This window comes from Sphaeramia orbicularis, chromosome 5 (assembly GCF_902148855.1).
Source record: "Sphaeramia orbicularis chromosome 5, fSphaOr1.1, whole genome shotgun sequence".
Taxonomy (NCBI): domain Eukaryota; kingdom Metazoa; phylum Chordata; class Actinopteri; order Kurtiformes; family Apogonidae; genus Sphaeramia; species Sphaeramia orbicularis.
In genome coordinates, this window is record NC_043961.1 from 31,964,994 (window position 1) to 31,979,299 (window position 14,306).

Below are 14,306 nucleotides of genomic sequence, written 5' to 3' on the forward strand. Positions count from 1 at the left end.
AAAAACTGAATGGTTGTCCATCACAAAATTTATGCCAAAATGATACAGCACATTTGTTCTACATGACTGAAAAGAAGCGTCTTGTCCTGATTTACTTGTGCATTTTCTTTAATGGCTTATAATTAAATCTGGTAGATGCAATCAACATCAAGTTTTGAATGAACATGACTAAAAATATATTATAGCAGGGCTGAATGAGTCATACAGAAACTTTGAAAGATGCATTTTAATGTATTTTTAGATCAGTCTGTAAAAGCATAGAAGGCTGCATGTTACCGCTTCCTCTCTTATAAAAAGGAAAACTCTTCAAGCAAGATTTTTTTTATGCACGTGTCAGCTTAAGATAGATGACTACTGGAGGTGGAGTCTGCTGGATACTTAAATACATGATGTCAACTGAATGAACATCTGGTTTCACCTGGAGAAAATATTTTCAAACCTGACCTGAATGCTTTCAGATCCTAAACTTTTATTTTTAACATCTGTTAGAAAATCACAGGTAAGTGGCTGAAAGATATGTCTGATCTCATCAAGAATTTGTAGGTTTGTTTAGCTCTTAAAATTTAAAACAATTACAGATTTTTTTCTTCCTTGATTTTTTTTTTTTTTTTTTTAATAGCATCACACTTAAGTCTAAGGTTATGATGATGGGAAGTAAAATCCTGCTCATGATTCCTAATGTGGTGTTTGCTGGTTCAGTTCAGTCTTTAACACAGTAACAGAAAAGGAAAAACAAAGTAAGGCCAGTGTCTTTGTACTTATGAGAGGCATGTTTATTATGACAAATAATATAATCTTTTAAGAACACATTATCTTAGGCTCTTTTTTTTTTGGCACTGAATATTTGCAGTTATGGACCTGACCAACTGACCTAATCATACAGTTCTTTAAGTTTAGTTCATATTTTAGTGTTTGTCGCTACTTTTGTTAATATGTGAGAAATACACACAAAATTCCTCTCTTCCATTGGTGCCATTCGTTAAAAACCACAATATAATCTGTTTCATATTCTATTGAATGAAAGTAGAGACCAGAAGTTGGAGGGGACTATTTGGTCACTTCAACCAAGGGGTGAACGGTAATAAAATATTACATTTATAGCAAATTTACGCCACTCTGGGTTATGTTCATACTAAATAAATCAATAATACTGTTTTTTAGTAAAATGTATTACAATACATGCGATGAAAGACAAATAAACTGGAAAAAATTCAACCGTCATACATTTATCACCCCCTTAGTCTGGACTGAAATTTCCGGACCTTTGTTGCTTAACATTTCACAACCGTCATCGTTTTCTATCGTAGTTGGTGGTACCGTATCAGCTAGTAGCCACTTGTAAATCACCAACATGGTTTAATAGGAATCTCACTGTTATCACATGGCAGGGCGGTGGAAAAGTTATTTATCCGATCGGTTTCATGAGTCGCCTACAGCCTTGTCTTCAGCTTCATCCACGTCGGAACAGGTTCGACTGCAAAGAAAAGAGAAAGAATACGTTAGCTAAGTTAGCACGACTGTCAGATTCAATGAAACTAGTGATGCTGCTTTTATTCATGAAGACAGGAAGTTTTAAGGTAGCTAATCTCGGAGAATAGTAGCTACTGCTTAGCTAATGTTAAAGGTAAATGTTTTCACTGTCTGTGACGTTAAAACATGTCCGGGTTAACATTTAACGATTTTACCACAAACTCTTTCCTAATCTAAGTGACTCAGTCGGTGTCTAAAATGGGAAGTTCACACTTTTTACCCTATTTGGTAATATTGGTAACATGTTACCACTGCTAATTAAGAGAAACTAAAACCTACATCGAGCGTACATGGACACTTGTAAAGTTACATAACAGTATCCATCACCTTATTGTCAAGGTAGTGTCTACCTGTTTGATAGAGCTGATACAGTGACTGCACCCTGAGGACCATCAGCCTAGTGCTTTAAAGTCTTATCAAACATTTGCATAGTAGAACACAACATTTAAGATATTTACACCATGTTAAAGGAATTCCTCTTGTTTATTGCTCCCTATAATTAATTAACTAATTTCTTTGTTTTCTCTAGAGGAGAGACGGTGAGCATTCATGGAGGGTGTATTTCACACCACAGCTGTGGAGCTGTCCTGGTGGCTTCTGACTCTGCTCTGTTCATGGACAGTATTGTGTTCAGCAGACGTAAAGCAGACAAGATGGCCATTATATTCTCAGAAGCCAGTTCTTCTTGCCTGGAATGCTCCAACACAGGAGTGTACCCCACGCCACCGTGTGGCATTGTCCTTGGACCAGTTTGATATTGTTGCATCCCCCAATGAGGGGTTTGTTCGGCAGAATCTCACGATTTTTTATAAGGAGCGCCTTGGGTTGTATCCCTTTTACGAGCGTAGTGGTACTGCTATCAATGGAGGCCTACCACAGCTGGCCAGATTCACTCAACACTATGAGAAGATGCCTGAAGGTGTGGAAAAATATATTCGTGAGCCTGATGCAAAAGGGTTGGCAGTTATCGACTGGGAGGAATGGCGTCCACTGTGGATCAGAAACTGGGATATTAAAGATATCTATCGAAATAAATCTCGGGAAATGGTGGCCCAAAAGAACCCTAACTGGAGCCCAGAACAAGTTGCAAAAGTTGCACAGCAGGAGTTTGAGCTATCTGCTCGCAAATTCATGTTGGATACTCTAAAACTTGCCAAACATTTGAGGCCAAACCAACTGTGGGGCTTCTACCTGTTTCCAGATTGTTATAACCATGATTACAGGAATGGCCTGGATGGCTACACAGGCCGCTGCCCTGCTGTGGAGACAGACCGCAATGACCAACTTAACTGGCTGTGGATAGAATGCACTGCACTGTTCCCCTCTGTTTACATAGGCTCTGTTCTTCGATCTACAAAGTATGGACGCCTGTTTGTTCGAAACCGAGTGAAGGAGGCAATGCGTCTGGCATCTGTTGGAGATGGATTAGCACGTCCAGTTTTTGTGTATACCAGGCCCACTTACATTAGTCAGATGACCCTCCTCACTGAGGTTAGTTAATCACAGAATAAATTATACAAGCACATTTTTGTTCACACTTTTGTCACTACAATTAGACAATTAGAGTATTGAATTATTAAAGAGTCTGTGTCAAAAACAATGACAGTTACCATCACAAAACAAATTTGATTGTATCAGTTTAATGACTGATACAAACGGCCATCCCTTCTGCACTACTTTAAGGGTCCAAAGATTAGGCTAAGTTTAAAAAGAAAGACAAATATGCTTATGGGAATAAAGTGAGACACCTGGTTTTAATGTATTTTGTTTATTCAAGACCACTGACAACATTTGCTTCTGGTTTCAACTAAAAACTTATTGTTAATTTGAAGAAAACCACAAATTTCCAAGATAACAAAAACACAGTATTTTTAGACCTCAGAGGAAACAACTTCATAGTCAATACTGATATTTTAACATAGTAATAATTCAGAAGTCAATATGTGGAATAACCCTGATATTTATTCACAACATCCATGTGTCCTGCCGTGGTCTCCACTCTTCTTCTGCATCGCTGTGTTTGCTTTATGCAAAAAAAAAAGTGGTTCAGCTTTGTTTGATAGATTGTGACCATCCCTCTCCCTCTGGATGACATTCCAGAGGTTTTCTACATGGTTTCAATGCGGAAGTAGTAATTGGTCTCTTGTTTTGTTTTGGTTTGTTTCACACTATTTAGTTGTGTCAGATCAGTGTAAGTGCTTAAGGACACTGAACTTCAGGGTTGGATTTATTTTATACACCTGGGTGGCAGGTCTCCTATATCAGGAGACCATACATTGCTGCTGGAAATTAAATGTGTTTATTTGTGTATATGTGCAGTGTTTATGTGTGTGAGTAGTTCATATGAAATCAACATAGCACACTAAAATAACTCTGATATTAATAAAATACAAAATTACATTAAAATGCAATTAAACATTACATTTATTATTGTAAAGGCTTAATTTTATCTTAATGTACACATTTTAGTGTTGCTTTTAAAAGGATATTGTCCTTGAAAATATATGTGTGAGAGGAATAAAAATGTAGTCAAGTAATGTATCTAAAGTAATTTTGCAGTACACGTGACATGTCTGGGAAATGTTTTGTAGATGGATCTGGTTTCCACTATTGGTGAGAGTGTCGCTCTTGGAGCAGCGGGTGTAATCTTCTGGGGGGACACTTCCTATGCAAGCAACAGCGTAAGTGCTATGTCATCCACTCTGTTTCCAAATACTTTCACAGGTTTTGGATTAACTATTTTTCTCTCCCACAGGCCAGCTGCTCCACCATGAATCAGTATCTTCAGGGCCCACTGGGAATCTACCTGCTCAATGTATCAACAGCAGCAGTACAGTGCAGTCAGGTGCTGTGTAAATCCCATGGCCGCTGCCTGCGCAGAATACAAGACAGCGATGTATACCTGCATCTCAGCCCTTCAACTCACAGCATCACCAGTCAGGGTGGCCAATTGAAGGTTACTGGAGCACCAGGGAAAGCTGAGCTGGCTCTGTTCCGCACACATTTCCAGTGCCAGTGTTACAGTGGGTACAAGGGTGAGGCCTGCGCTCAGAGAGAAAAAGGCCTGAATAGAGCCTCCTCTGTGCTGGGAGCCTGGCACCTTTGCCTTTTACTCCCTCTAGGACTCCTCACTCTGCTACACTGAGGAAACTGAGAAAGCCAAAGTATTTGCTGTCTCTGCCAGCTTTAAAATGCACAGTTGAAACTGCTCAAAATAAGTGGGCTACAGTCTCCCAAAAATGAGTGATTTTGAGGCAATGACAGCAGCTCACACAAGAAGCAGTTAGTATTGAAATTGTCATCCCAGCAACAACCAAACGTGCACATCTGATATCCTGCTGAAACACCTGAATAGGAGATAAGAATTTTTATTTCTGGTCATCAATTTATGGAAAAACAATAACAAATAATATCTTTATTGGTGTGCAATTTGTTGTACAGCCAAATGTAACAGCATAATGGTACAAAAACAATAGTAAGTACATTGTAAATGCAAAATAGAAGTCAGAACTATATCTTGATGGTTTTTATGAGCTTTGTTCTAATTTAATTACCACCACTCCTCTTTCTGAAGGATTATATATCACTACAAGAGCGTTGAAGATAAAATGTTTAATGTTAAGAGACCGCTTAATCTAGAAGGTTTTTTAATTTATCTTTTTTGTATCAGGACCTATGACACAAACAGCAGGAGGTTAAAAATAAATAAACAAAAAAAACGCCTCATGGTGTAAAAGTAGTGTTATTCCTTTGCATATTGCTGTTGAAACCCACTATTGTAGTGTACATGTGCAAGTGGCTGTTATGGTGTTTACCCTTATGACAAAAATCAAACTTGCTTTATGAGAAATACTGAAAAATGCAGCCTTAAATACTCATCTTTGTTGTATAGAAACAACATGGCTGGACCTGTTTCATTTTAAGAAATGTGCCTTAGTGGGGCTATGTGCTGTTTGTTTTAAATAATTGAGTTTTCTATAACAGTGTTCATCTCAGCCCTATGATAGGGCAGATACTCTATTGTAATAGTAAATCCTAATGGCCGTTGTTTTTTTTTCTTAATTATTATTTTTTTTAAATATATGAACATAAATGCTACACTGATACAGTAAAAGTTGTCATCTGTTAGATACAGATGATATGAATTAATGAAGTTCACATGAATAAATGTCAGCAGTGAGATAATGTTACCATTGCTGATTTTGGTTCCTGTTAAATAGAACACAGGGTCAGTCAGGTACTAACATTATTAATATATATCATTAAAGACCCACCAATGATGTTAGAATGGAACATCAGCTATATAAATCTCTCTGTATGCATACATACATATACATACATACATATACACACACATGCAGCCTGGCCAGAAAAGTCCCCGTCTGTATTTCACTTAGGAAATAGTTCACGTCCTTCTTTTTGACAGTTACTGCAGGGATTGATATATTTCAGCAGGAAACAAGTTCTTAAAACCTTAAACTCTAACCAATGCAGTGAGTAGTTTCTCATTTCTTAAACAACTACCAGTCTGATAGAGAATGTAAAGAATGGACTGTGTTTTAATGGAGGAAGGTCATGTGGTCTGATGAGTCCAGATTGAAGCAGTGCTATTATATTATAGGCTTTTTTTGGACAGGCTGGATAAATGCATATATGTTTAGTTTATGGTAGCACAAATCATTTGTAAATTTCAGCTTTCATTTTCAAGAACCTCTCTCAGAGATGCAGAAGCATTTCTGAGGTAATTAAAAATGAATATGACTGGCACCATTCATTCATTTTCTAAACCACTTAGTCCTTGAGAGGGTTATGGGGATGCTGGAGGACATCCCAGCTGCCGGGGGCTGAGGCGGGGTACACCCTAGATGAACATTAACACTATTAATATTTATGAATCCACCAGACAGTGCTCACAAGTATTTTTTTTGCAAGTTAAACATATTTAGTAACTGAATTTAAGGGATTATTTTCAATTCTTGTTTTTTCATAAGAAAAATTACATTGGCTGACTTCTTGTTAACAGATCTTTGGCGAAGTAGCAATATCTTATTAATATTGTCCTGGTATAGTATGATTGTGTTCTCCAGACAGCCATCAGATTTTTCAGTGAGCAGATTGACATGCTTACACTGTGTTTGTGTTTCCTGCCAGCAGCGCTATGTTGATAGATTAGGAAGTACTGTTGCTCTATTTACATAATATTAATTAGGCGGAAGCTAGCTGAGCAATTTTACAAATAAGTTTCATATTTAGGTAGGTAGACTCCATATTTATTCAGTATTTAGCCTCCTAAAATTCGTTGGGGTGCTAGCTGTAGGTTGTGGATTTTTTTTTTTTTTTTCTCATTAAGTAAATACGCTAGAATCAGACACATGGTACTGGAATTGGCCTTTTATTATTGCTGCAAACGTCATGTTATTCTGCACTTTACTTCTCTGTTGAGCTGGATATGACCTTATTCTACAATGAAAAGCCTTATATGCAGTATGTTATGATATTTTTATTGTTTTTGTTTTGTTAAGATATTTTCCACTGTGAATTTTGTCTGTAAAAGAGATGGACGAATGGATATTTTACCTCTCTTGGCCTCAGTCACGTTATAGATAACGTGAGGTTTGGTGTGACTTATTATTGTCTTTAAATATCATGTTGTGTCCGAGCCAAGACTGTTTCACGTTCACTAGATTCAACCAAAGGTTGTAGTAGAGAAGGAGCGTCCAATGTTTTTTGCTTAGAGTAAAGATTTCACAAATGACAACGAAGTGCTGTAATTCCATGTTTGTGCCAGGAAACATACATCCACAGTATACTACTTAAGGCAAAAGCAGAGCTGTGTGGCAGAGTGAATGCATGTTTTTTTTTAACATGATGCCCTTTTCAACCAGCAAATTTCTTCAGACTGAATAGTGTGTTTTTGTTTTTTTTTTTGTAAAACTTCACCTCTCACCTTTGCAACAGATGTGGCTCACTGTAACAAAGTAAATTCATTAATTTAAAAGCTTTGTGTTGTCAGTGTATTGTTTCATCTGAAACCAATGCTAAAAAGTATTTTGACGATTTGTATCTAAAAATATTTCTTATTTACTTTTAATATCTGAAATTTTTAATATTAAATGAAGAATTGAAATGTCTCCCTGAGTGTTTCTTAAATGTGAGCCCTCTTCTCCATATAGCTTAATAGATCTTGGTGTTAAGTCAATTTCCTAAACCCCTAACACTCGTTCTTGTTTTAATCACAGGAGGTCAAGCTGTGAAAAATATGTATTAACCCTTTATAGGGCACTCATAGAAATACTCTGAAATTCACATTTTCAACATTAATGTGTTATTGGAGGACCTAACAAGACTATATTGGGTTCCTTACCCATAAGTGGCCAAAAAATAAATTACATGAAGTAAATATTAAAAAAAAAAAAAAATACAAGAAAAACACATGTAAGGTGAAAGGGAAATTTATTTTAGAATTTTAGAACATTACACCAACATAAGAGCTGATCCAGACACCTGTCCACATCCACATTATCCCTTTGAACATCATTCCTTACATTAGTACCATGACTTCATGGTACCAAACAAAGCAGTTACACTCATTGTTCATGCAGAGGTGGACCTTACAGACCCTGTAGACCACATTGGACCTGAGATTGTTGCCTCACTGTCCTCACTGTAACTGTTGCTGTCACTGTCTTGTAATGTGTGCAGAAATTACCAAAAATAGTCCTTTGTTCGATAAAGGGTTAATATTGTATTCGACTTTCATCGTGATAATTTTTTTCACCTACATATTACTTAATAACTGATATCCAATGCCAGGATTTTGTCAAGATGCCACAATGTTTGCAGATGAAAGAAACAGAAAATATGAATTATTTTCTATGTACTACATGCAAAGAATTTTTTTGTGTTGAATTGTTACAGCCTGTTATATGTCAATGATTAGTAATGACATTGATTTTTATACATTATTATATTTTGTGCGTCATACTCATACTGCTGAGCACAAAAATGTGCTCTTCGTCTATACACTGATTTGAATGGGTTCCAATACCACTTTGTTTCCTCCACTGGACAGTATCAGTGTAACTTTTCCTTGTACGTGGTGTATTTTAGACGTACTGTAGGAGGTGAGCTGGAAATAAGTAGATAAAATAAAAACAATCTTGCCCAAAGGCATGTCATATATACATGAACACAACCACAACTGAAGAAAAATGAAAAAACGAAGAATGAAAATTGTGTCAGATGCAGTCCTTAAGGGTTAACCTGAGCAGGTTGGCTGTATAATTATTTAAAGAAATAATTAAAAATTTAAAGTGATTGTGTTAGGTGAAACACGGAGAAACCGTTTAATGCTCCCTATTTACATTAGCCATCATAATGTGTGCGTTTAGTCTAATACATAAGAATTAACGTCTGCAATTTGTAGGAAAAAGTCACATTCAACATGTAATTTCTAACTTCTACAGGAAGTGACGTATCATGGTGTTGTTATGTGCAACCTCTTAAGCATCCCGGCAGGAACGAACGGCTTAAACATCGTATACATAACAGAAATAATCTCCATTAGAGTTTTGTTGCATTCTGTGATGTTCGGATAGTTTCTTGTCATTTAAAACATGTTTCAGTTATCTTAACGACATACTTTTTTCCAGATGGTGTGAATTGCTAGCTAATACCAGCATCGAGCTAATCCTTTCTCAGCTGTAGCTAACAGCAATGCAGAAGACATGACGATTAAGCAGACGTCCTCCTCCTCCTCCTCCTTCTCCTCCTCCTCCACCTCTCAGTGAACGTGTCCAGCAATTATCTCCTGTGTTTCGGTATGTTGTTCTCTGGTGATGCGTTTTGACAACAGTATCTTGTCTCAGACATTGTCGCAGAGATTTAGCTAGTGAACTTACGACTTAGGAGCTAGCTACAGCTTCCTTACCCCTTTGGATTTATGATGAAGGCCACCTTGAAATATTTAAGATTTTTATTGTCATCTAAAACCTCATTTTTTGCCTCTTAATGACCGTCTATCTCTGTACTGAGTCACATCATATTTCACCAGTTGACACTGAGCTGGTGTTCAACAGGCTCTGTGTGTATAGCTACTGTTTTATACCAGTGGTCAAAGTGTAAAGAGAAGTCTTTACCTTGTATTTGCAAGCAACACACAGAAAATGAAATGAGTCTAGCTTCCATATGAACAACAAAAAGGCAGCTTTTGTTTGTTTCAGTCCTTCTCTTCATATTTTCCCAAACATCTTTTTTTTTTTTTTTTTTTTTTTTTTTTTTTTAATGTGCTTTCAATTTAAGTGAATAAAATCTACAGGCCTTGTCCTTATTATCTGAAGGTATTATGAAGTCATTCATCCAGATTAGATAACTCATTGATAGTTAAATGACCAACTGTAACTTTAACATACACAAAGAAATGTTATAGGAATATAGTCTACTATATGATGGGCTCTAAGACAATGTGTTGTCTGTCAGTGTTCCCAGGTATTTCATCCTCGTGAAATGAATTTCTTGCGCAATCGTCTTGTTGTTCTGGGCCTGGTTTTGTTGGCCACAGTACTCCTCTACCTGCTGCTGCCGTCCATTCGCCAGGGCAGCATGGAACCATCCCTCGAAGCGCAAAGAATGGGGCTGATGGCCACCCCTCCACCTCCACTTCCAACCCTCAATGTGTCTATTCGCACAGGGCAGCTACCAGGGGACCCTCCTCTCTTTTTCAGAGAGGCTTTACCTGTTGACAGAGCTGGCCGACAAAAATTGCCATGGTAAGATGTTACTAACTATAACTTTTCAGGGTGCTCTAATGTGTGTTGTGTTAATTTCCCTCTGATCTAAATGAACTGAGAGGGGGAAAAGACAGTGTGTCAGCACAATTATTTACAGCCAGTTCTGCTCGCTCATCACTGTCTTACAGTTCTGCGTTGCTTATAAAACCTGTTAAATGTACTTTTAGGATGTCGGATACAAAAACAACGTTATTTCTTTGTTCAGGTTGCAAGTGGTTCTTCTGCATGGTCAGGCCTTCACATCCAAAACCTGGGAAGAGCTTGGTACAATGGCTATTCTGGCAACTAATGGATATCAGGCCTTAGCCATGGACCTTCCAGGTAGAACTGAAGTTTGTAATCAACTCTAATTGTTTTGTATGGACTATAATATTTATATCCCTGTAAACTACATAATATATTTTAGTTTACCAACTTATTGGATTAATTAGATGTGAAAAATACCGAACAGGAATGACTTGAATTACAGACAAATTCATCCCCTGAGACTACTAAATCTGCTAAAATTACATTATACGTGGATTATATATGTAAGTTTTAAATGAAGCGGTTATTAGATTTGCTCACATAACATCTGACCACTGTTGGTATTTTAAAAAGAAAATTATATTATACTGGTTATAACCCTTGCCATATCAGGGTGTTATTGGACGAGCTGACAGTGCACTCTTGTGGCTGAAAACAAAAACAGCATCTTAATGTCGACTTTCTTTAACTGGAGATAAAGAGCAGGAATATTTCCTGTGCCCAAAAGAAATAAAGTTTTTTTTATTTTTTTTTATTTGAGTGTATTGTACTTACCCTCATACATGTTCAGTAGGCATGTGTGCAATGCTTTTGCTGGAAATTAGGCTTTATTTTTTACATTTACACGAGTAAATGAGTAATACACAGTGTGGTGACATCATGTAAATCCCTGAACCATTAACCTAAGGGGTTTATAATTTTCTAAAACACATCAGTTCAGTTTAGGGCTTTTAACTCATATTTGTAGCACAGAAATACATCAAAAATTAATGTGAATATTGCATAAGATTACTACATTTAAGCAAACTGGTGTGAATGGCTGTTTATGTAATTTAATAAATGAACTACATCTGATTTGTTGTTACATTTCTTTAAAAAAAATTATTCCAATTCTTCTTCCTCCATGAGGTTATGGAAAATCACCAGACTCTGAGGCTCTAAAGACTGATCAGAGTCGCGTGGAACTTCTTTCAAGGTTCATGGAGTCCTTGGGTGTCCGGGCTGCTGTGCTTTTGAGCCCCTCCATGAGTGGACATTACTCCATCCCTTTTCTCATGAAGAACAGTGCACAGCTACAAGGCTTTATTCCCATAGCCCCGGTCGGCACCAGAAGTTACACACCACAGCAGTACCGAAATATTCAGGTGAGGAAGATGAAATAGAAATGTGAGTGTGCTGTATAATGTATTTAGATAGAAGCATGAGGGGACATAATGAAAGAGTTTGTAGTGTGAAATTACAGAGCAACTAGATAACAGTTAGGTTTTCTTTTTCTGTTAAACTGCACCTTTAATCTGAGTCCAAACCAGATTAATCAAATTATCACAACAAAATGGTTATGAGCCCAATTTCTCTGTGTTTGTTGGAGGTTTTTCAATATTATCATCTCATTTGTCAGTATAAAAGTTGGCTGCAGTGCCATGTCCACACTGTTAAAGATATTATCCAAAACATTTTTCTCTGATTTGGTCTGTTGTCCACACATAAATGTTGTGTTGAGCTAAAAGCTAGAATTAGAAAACAATTGCATCACACTCCAATTCGCACACGTCTGTTGTTGCTTTACATAATCAACATGTACCTGAAACATTAAATATCAGTTATAAGTCAGTGTCTTATCTGTAGTAGATTGCAGTCAATATGAACACATTTGGAAAATGGACACATATATCGGTTTCTACATGAAATCTATACAATATAAAGAATACACTTAGACAACTGAAACAACAGTGTAGTAAACTTAAGTTAATAAGTTATTGTTGTTCCTCATCTTCAAACTAAATCCTCTGCATCTGCTGTGTCCAACATTAACTGGAGGTCCACAGTGTCCACCGTTTTAAGTCCACCACAAACAGTGGTTTGTTTGAGCATTTGTAGCAGGTCACCACAATAGGTTTTGTGTTGTAGTGTGAGGATATTGTGTAAAACAAAGGTCATGTGGACAGATTTTTTTTAAAATAGAGGGGAAAAATACCTGAAAATATATGTATTGTTGTGGACAGGGCATTGTGCAGCAGTCACATTTCAGAATCAGCAACACATCCACCAACTGTCCCCTTTCTACTTTTTAGACCCCAACTCTGATTGTGTATGGTGCACTGGACACAAACCTGGGTGCCCAGTCCCACAAGAACCTCATACAACTTCCAAATCACTCAGTATTGAAGCTAGAAGGAGCTCGCCATGCCTGCTACATGGACAAACCCAGAGAATTTCACCAAGGATTGATCGACTTTCTCAGCAAATTGAAGAGAGAAGAAAGACAAGAATGAGAAAAGATGTGTGAAAAAGGAGGAGAATCACATGTCTAATTTGTGTTTTTGTTTTTTGTGAAAATTTTCCAAAAGATTAGAATTTTTCTTTTGTTGTCATCACCTGAAGCAAAAAGCATCGGCATGGAAATGAAATTCAAAACATGAAACATGGCATGTAGTTAAAAACAATAGATTTGACTTCAGTTTCCATAGTGTTACCTAAACATATACCAGCTCAGCTTATTTTTAAAATAGCTTCAGACTTTACACTGGTGAGTTCTGTCCCATATCTCTTTTTGCATGTAAAACATGGAATGTTGTTATTTAATGGTTACCATTTTTGTAGGTGACATGTATGTTACTGTAAATATGCATTTATTGTATAAACGTAGCATGTGTCTGAGTTTAAGTTGCTTCTGTTGCTTTAGATTTTACAGGTTTACGTGTTAAGATCTGGTAACCATACCAGCCTCCAACAAAATATGCTCTACTGAGCAAAAAGCAAACAGAAGTGATGGACACTGCAATAAAAAATGTATAAATGTATGGACCATATGGAAATGATAAAAACAGGTCCACTTTCTGTATATAATAATGAAAGAGTAATGTAATATATTTGCAATACGTTTGGACAATCGTGCAAAAATAAGCTTATAATAAGATATGGTATATGCATAGCTTAATATAAAAACAAAATGCTGTGTTTTGAATGTTTTTGTGCCAAGTATTGGGAAGTAAAGGATATTTTGGCCAAATTACAAGTTGCTGTTGTGGCTCATAATGACAACATCACAAACGTTCTGTTTTTTTGTTGTTTTTTTTTTTTTTTTTTTTTTGCCAGAGATTAAAATAAAAGCTATCCAGTTTATTTAAGAGCTACTGATTGTCAGTGTCCGCATCCTTTTTGTGTAGACATGAGTTTTGTGATAATGTATTTGTGAATGCAGGAACTGTTGCACAGTGAATATTAAAAACATAAAGATCTCCACATGAAATGCAAACCTGATGTCAAGACCTGTTGTAAATTTGCATTGCAACATTATATTCTTACACAGCGGGTTTCATACTATGTGCCCAAATGTACTGGATAAAATGAGACAGGTTTTCATCATTCATCTTGTGTGTTTTGTCTTTCCAAGTTATGTGTGTAGGGAACCCCCCACCCCAAGGACTGAGCACATGGTAGAATGCAAATTACAAATTCTGACATTTTTTTTCTTTTGTTTTTTTTATAAATAAATTTAGATGTTAAAAAAAACTCAATATTTCAGTTGATCCATATTTTTTCTCTTACCTGTTGTGCTGTTGAACAGTTATTTAACTGTTATAGCAACCTTTTTTTTTTTTTAAAGTAGAATAACTTACACATACAAATATAATGTGGAATAACAAAATTTGCATCGAAATATATTCAGTACTTCATTTATACACAATCCTTCTTTGGTATTATTTCTTGCATTTGCATCGCACCTAGCTACAAGTTCAC

At 36.5% G+C, this 14,306-nt stretch overlaps 2 protein-coding genes across 6 annotated transcripts; both read left to right on the top strand.

Moving 5' to 3' along the window:
• The first annotated feature begins 359 nt into the window (after window positions 1-359).
• On the top strand, window positions 360-7,661 carry hyal2b (hyaluronidase 2b). Of its 4 annotated transcripts, none has more exons than XM_030133585.1 (4): window positions 360-499; window positions 2,060-3,021; window positions 4,122-4,211; window positions 4,286-7,661. In XM_030133585.1, the coding sequence occupies exons 2-4, from the start codon at window positions 2,080-2,082 to the stop codon at window positions 4,673-4,675; spliced, it is 1,422 nt and encodes a 473-aa protein (XP_029989445.1). In that variant the 5' UTR covers window positions 360-499; window positions 2,060-2,079; the 3' UTR covers window positions 4,676-7,661. The 4 variants fall into 4 exon arrangements, with proteins under 4 accessions (XP_029989445.1, XP_029989443.1, XP_029989444.1 ...); XM_030133583.1 differs by lacking the exon at window positions 360-499 and adding an exon at window positions 1,260-1,624; XM_030133584.1 differs by lacking the exon at window positions 360-499 and adding an exon at window positions 1,260-1,458.
• A 1,358-nt stretch (window positions 7,662-9,019) lies between these two features.
• Window positions 9,020-13,700, top strand: abhd14a (abhydrolase domain containing 14A). Of its 2 annotated transcripts, none has more exons than XM_030133592.1 (5): window positions 9,020-9,133; window positions 10,003-10,298; window positions 10,525-10,640; window positions 11,475-11,710; window positions 12,638-13,700. In XM_030133592.1, exons 2-5 carry the CDS (start codon window positions 10,036-10,038, stop codon window positions 12,836-12,838), a joined length of 816 nt encoding a protein of 271 aa, XP_029989452.1. In that variant the 5' UTR covers window positions 9,020-9,133; window positions 10,003-10,035; the 3' UTR covers window positions 12,839-13,700. The 2 variants fall into 2 exon arrangements, with proteins under 2 accessions (XP_029989452.1, XP_029989451.1); XM_030133591.1 differs by having other exon boundaries at window positions 9,030-9,350; window positions 10,009-10,298.
• The last annotated feature ends 606 nt before the right edge of the window (window positions 13,701-14,306 follow it).

Bases quoted from the DNA above. Each gene is read 5' to 3' on its own strand.
- hyal2b (XM_030133585.1), top strand. From the start codon at position 2,080: ATGGAGGGTGTATTTCACACCACAGCTGTGGAGCTGTCCTGGTGGCTT. The intron at 3,022-4,121 runs GTTAGTTAATCA...AATGTTTTGTAG, and splicing joins AGATGACCCTCCTCACTGAG to ATGGATCTGGTTTCCACTAT. The intron at 4,212-4,285 runs GTAAGTGCTATG...TCTCTCCCACAG, and splicing joins CTTCCTATGCAAGCAACAGC to GCCAGCTGCTCCACCATGAA.
- abhd14a (XM_030133592.1), top strand. From the start codon at position 10,036: ATGAATTTCTTGCGCAATCGTCTTGTTGTTCTGGGCCTGGTTTTGTTG. The intron at 10,299-10,524 runs GTAAGATGTTAC...TTCTTTGTTCAG, and splicing joins GGCCGACAAAAATTGCCATG to GTTGCAAGTGGTTCTTCTGC. The intron at 11,711-12,637 runs GTGAGGAAGATG...TCTACTTTTTAG, and splicing joins AGCAGTACCGAAATATTCAG to ACCCCAACTCTGATTGTGTA.